The 5,062-nt window shown below is 48.5% G+C and overlaps 1 protein-coding gene across 1 annotated transcript in view; it reads right to left on the bottom strand.

Moving 5' to 3' along the window:
- SETTUDRAFT_156640 (uncharacterized protein) overlaps nt 1-1,973 on the bottom strand; it is a gene marked incomplete at both ends in the record, with an annotated part of 7,782 nt that extends 5,809 nt beyond the window's left edge. The window contains 3 exons of the mRNA XM_008031769.1: nt 256-1,342; nt 1,406-1,710; nt 1,944-1,973. Of these exons, the coding sequence (XP_008029960.1) occupies nt 256-1,342; nt 1,406-1,710; nt 1,944-1,973 (1,422 nt within the window). The remainder of the gene's footprint in view (nt 1-255; nt 1,343-1,405; nt 1,711-1,943) is intronic.
- Nucleotides 1,974-5,062: the final 3,089 nt, after the last annotated feature.

Here is a 5,062-nt window from a genome sequence, read left to right as displayed (position 1 = left end):
ATTCTGTTGCTGGGGTTCTCTTATTACTAAGCAGAGTGGTCTGTGTGTTTTTGTTTTTGAGTGTAAGACGTGTCTCAACTATCTGCTCTTATAGCTTATAGCTCCACAGCGCGCACGCTGCACGTCTTAAAACTTGCTATAATTAGTTTCTTGTAAGGGATTTGTATATATTTAACGAAAATTACACCTATTCTAGAAAACTTGACGTTGGTGTGTGTTGTCACTGCGTATGGTCAGCAGCAATAATGGACTTACATCAACGCCGTAGGATCCTCCACTCTCGGCCCGACGAATGAGGGCATGCAGCACGCAGACGCATCCCAGGATGCCTGTACAGAAATCCGAGTTGGGGAACACAGGCGTGACGGCCTCGTCCAACCCCATGGCTCGCCCAAAGCCCATGGAGATGCCACAGCAGGCATCGCTGATCTGTTGCCATCCGCTACGGTGTATCCACGGCCCGTGCCAACCGTAGCAATTCTCTCGCACGTAGATGATGCCCCTGCCCCTATCCTGCCTGCGGACTTGGTCGAACACGGCGTCGCGCCCAAAGCCGCGCCGCTCCATGACGCCGGGGCGATACCCATCAACCACCACGTCTGCCTCCCGAATGAGCTCCCACAGCTTCTCCCTATCCTCGTCCCGTCCGAGGTCAAGGTGGCAGTTCCACTTTCCCCAGTTGAGGTCGTGGTGTACAGCCGACAAATCCGCAACGTCTGGGCCAGTAACACGCATGACCGACGCGCCCATCTCTGCGAGGAATCGAGTGATGGATGGGCCGGCGATGACGCGGGTGAGGTCCACGACTTTGAGGCCAGCCAGTGGCATCCGAGCCGATGATGGTTTTGAGGCGTCTTCGGGCCACCAGGACGCGGCGGGATGGTCGTCTACCTTGATCGTCTCATAAAAGCCCGCCGCTTTATTGGACTTGCCGGACTCAGAGTTCAAGTACTCGTCCTTAGTAAGGACGATACACCCTGCTTGTTTGTACCTCTCGTTCATAAGCTCGTCAATCTCCGCAGCGGTATACTTTTCCACTTCAGCGCCAATACGGTCAACGATGGCAGCGCGGTCTTTTAGAGATGGATCATGCGAGGGAAGACCAAGGGCTGCAAGGGTTGGAGTGGCATTCATGCTCCCATGGATATGAAAGTAGCGGCCATCTCTCGTGCGATAGACATTCGTCGCGAGGCCGCGGTACATATCCATACTATCGTGCTTGTCATGGTTGGGTATAATGTTTTGGTGGGTAAAATGGAGAGGGCTTAAGGGTTTGCGATTGCCATCTTCGCCCACGATCTGCGCGATCACGGGTGTCATAAAGAAGAGGCTTGCTCGATCGCTAATCGTGTCAGAGTCGGAGCCCGGAAACAGACAGACTTCAAATAGTCGGAGACTTGCTCACGTATCAATGACTATCTCGCCTGCATCCGTGTGGTACTTTTTCCGGATGAGAAGAGACAGCACAGAGGCCTCGTAGGCCTTGAGAGCAGCCACACTCTCGGCGAAGCGCCAATTGATGGGGATGCTGGGCTTGTCCGTACCCTTGATCTTAATCGATCTGGCCGCGATTTTGGCAGCGCCTTCCGGTACATTATGCGCTAGCCGTGGGTTCTCAAAGATGCCTTGATTGAGGATGCGTTGTGCTTCCCGAGGAACTGAGTATGTGCCATGTTGGAATGAGCCGAACGTCGAGTGATGACGATTTGCCTGTTCTAGCACAATTCAGGGCAACCCTCAGTTCTATACTCAAGCGGACCAATCTAGGTAGGGGAAGGGCTTGACACATACTGCGTGACTAAGTACGTGATCCCCTCCCCTCGCTTGCAACGTCACTTGACAAGGCAGACTTGGACGCGATAAGTACAGCTCAAAGCCCAGAAACTAAGGCGGTTTATACTTAGAGAGCCCCGCTTTTCTGCTCAGTGTTGCAGCAAACTCACATTAGTCTCCTTCAGTATCTTCAGATTCATTTCCTCATGCACCTTCACGTCGCTTACGAGCTTCCTCGATAGCGAGGACTGATGATTGCTAAGTATTCCGATTTACTTCCGTCTATGATGAGCCATTCTCAAAAACACACAAACCGTTGCCCTTTGTACTCCACTTCAAAGTCGTCAAAGGAGCGGATATCCATCTTTAGTCGACATTTCATAAAATTAGACGTATACGCGGTCTATAGCAGTATAAAGAATATCACCAGACCGTTCGCAATAGGGCAGATAGGGCCGAGATCAATGGAACAATTTGGGTTATTAGTAGTGGTAGCGCAGATGAAGATGTCAGTAGGTCTTCCTTTTGGTCAGTACTTACGCAATCCTTCCCATCCACCTGCGTCATGTTTCCGTAAACGGTGGTGACGTTGGGTTCTCTGAAGCACTCAAGACTGCTTTTGCCAGACTCGAAATACTACATATCACTCAGCATGTGCACTTAAGAGGGTGTTGCGCATATTAATTTAGCGGTAGCCAAAAAAATGCTGGGATGAGGAGGTATGCCAAGTCTTCACTGTTCAGTTTCTACACCATCCGCTGCGTGATAGCCTGGATCTGCCTCTGTGTGGCCCTTCCATGTATTGCAACGGGGAAGACTTCTCCAATCGCATTCTCAGAGCCCTGCATAGAGCTTGAAGCTCTTCGGGATACAGCACGAACTCATTACCCTCATATTCGATCTACTCTCGGAAGTCCATTGCAGGTGTTGGACACATCCAGGCCGCCTCGCAGCACTGGGTCAGAGCACTTTCGTCTAGTTGTACGCAGTACCTACTCACTTCTAAATTTGTGGGAGTATCTGAATGTTGGGAGATCCGTTCTCGATGAACCCCGTAATTTTACCCTAAACATCGAAAGTCTAGTCAAATGATGCGCCATGCAACAGATAGACTTTCTACTTGTTTATGCCTAGGCCTGCAGGCCACTTCAGTACATTGAAAAAAAAATGGGATTGCACTTGAGGAACCAGTCGCATACCTGTTCGAACATTAATCCGTCGGGCTGCTTAGTAGAAACAACCCTTCAGGCCCTAGTGGGATTTCAGGTGGTGCCCAGGACCCCATCATACATTTGGATATGCTTCCCGAGTACGTGCCTGCCGGTGAAGTGATTGGAATCATCGAAAATCTCGACTGTACATGCGAAGTTTACGTATAAGTGCGGGTTGGGCTCGAAAGAACACACACAGTCGTGGTCATCCTGTCAGCAAGAAACTTCCGCTATAAGAAATTAAGCAGAGCTCAGACAAAACACTACAGGCACTCAAAAGTCTGTTAGCCCTCGAATCCCTAGTAATAACGGGCCTACTTAAGCCCTGCGTACCATTTCTGGAGCCAGATTCCGACAATGTCCTCATATGATGGGCCGCATGCCTGGGTGTCTCGGCACTTTTCACCACCAATCGCTACCCTGTTAGCCGCATCAGTTTTCGAGTAAATGCTCACTATTAAACGCTCATCTCTACTAGATATAACATCAGCCACGATGCGCACTAACTGAGACAATTTTAGCTCAAGGTTATATGCCCTTTTGGGGGGTGCAGTCTTGGCACAGCATTATCGCTCTACTTGACTGTCTAACTTTATGTGTGTTCCTGTATCCTATATTGATGCTTAGACTGCCTGGAAGTCCTGAACATGTCTAAAATGCAGGCGTGACGTGGTTTTTGCATCAGATACCATTTTCAGGACGAACGTAGACCTCTACGGACCGATTTCTTAGGGATCGGAACTCATCTGTTGGCACCAGAGCCTTTGGGATGGGAGACCCATGTCTGTGTCATAACTACGAAGGAGCTCGTATTTAATGTGTCCCCATCTAGCCGCACACCAGTATCAAATAACAACGCCACAATGTAACAAAGATAATTTTGATTGATTTCAAAAAGCACTTTAGATATTTTCGCTTCAGAAAGCTACTGGGACGTGTATTTAGTATATGATATCATGTAGTTGTTGGTAGATGGTGATGAGAATCTAGACACGCGCATGATAGGTGGGGACACACAAAATACGAGCTCCTTCGTAGTGATTAGAATTCCGCCACTGCGAGAAAATATCGCGGACCTCGGCCAAAGTGCTTTCCGTACCCAATACTGACATATTCAAGTGATGATTATCGGGCCATTGCCGATCTTGGCAGTCAGAACCTTGTCCACGTGGACATGTGAACTTTTCAATGTAACTGTAAGCCCAGAAGTACCATGTATGGTCACGTGGTTGCCCACTGACTAATAACACCGTATTTAAACTTGCTCCTATCATGATACACATCGGAATACACAATACTTCCTACACCCTCAACTGCTTACAGTAACTCTTATTACTCTTCCACAGTTTGTTTACCACATGCTTGGTGACCGGATGATCGATTAGGCACGTACAGTTTTATGATGCTACTCTTGGACAGTACATGCCAACTTGTTCTAGGCAACTAATTCAAAGTACCTGCTCAAACCGTATTCAGCAGCAAGAGTGTTGCTTTTCATGTGAATGATTCAAGATTCTTGAAAAATAATATTCCATGGTTTTCCATTACTTAATAGTCATAATAGAACAGAGTTACCAAATCAACTACTCGATTTCAACTCTGTGAGCAAAGCCTTGGTATTCATGAGCGTTAAGCGCTCCAAACATGGTTGTTATCGGTCGAATCATGACCAGAAGGTCCGGTAAATCGACAGACTCCTCCAGTTAATGCTGTCTGCTCTGCGTGGTCTGATGCTAGTTCAAGCTCAGTTTTTTTGTACCATGAAAGAGTATCAGCTCCAGGTTGTCCACTTCAAGCTCTCGTCCTCCTTCACTAGCTTGCTCACTGTGTTAGCAATGAGTCTGGAGTATTAAACGCTGCGAAGTCCTTCAAAGACAGAGTAAAATGTAGCAAGAGAGCCACTGTTTCAGCCCGGATTCATCTTGCCTGCGCCTCACAGCTTCGACCTGCTGGTCCACTATCCATCCTTGTCGAGGGCCATATTCTATTACTACACTGATCAGGTTGGGAATGACCAGGTGCGTGAACGAGTTTCGTCCCCTCCCTCGTTGGTGTCTTTCAATTCGAGTATGGTGAGG

The sequence above is a fragment of the Exserohilum turcica genome (assembly GCF_000359705.1).
Source record: "Exserohilum turcica Et28A unplaced genomic scaffold SETTUscaffold_6, whole genome shotgun sequence".
Taxonomy (NCBI): domain Eukaryota; kingdom Fungi; phylum Ascomycota; class Dothideomycetes; order Pleosporales; family Pleosporaceae; genus Exserohilum; species Exserohilum turcicum.
This window is presented reverse-complemented; position numbering and strand designations above follow the sequence as displayed.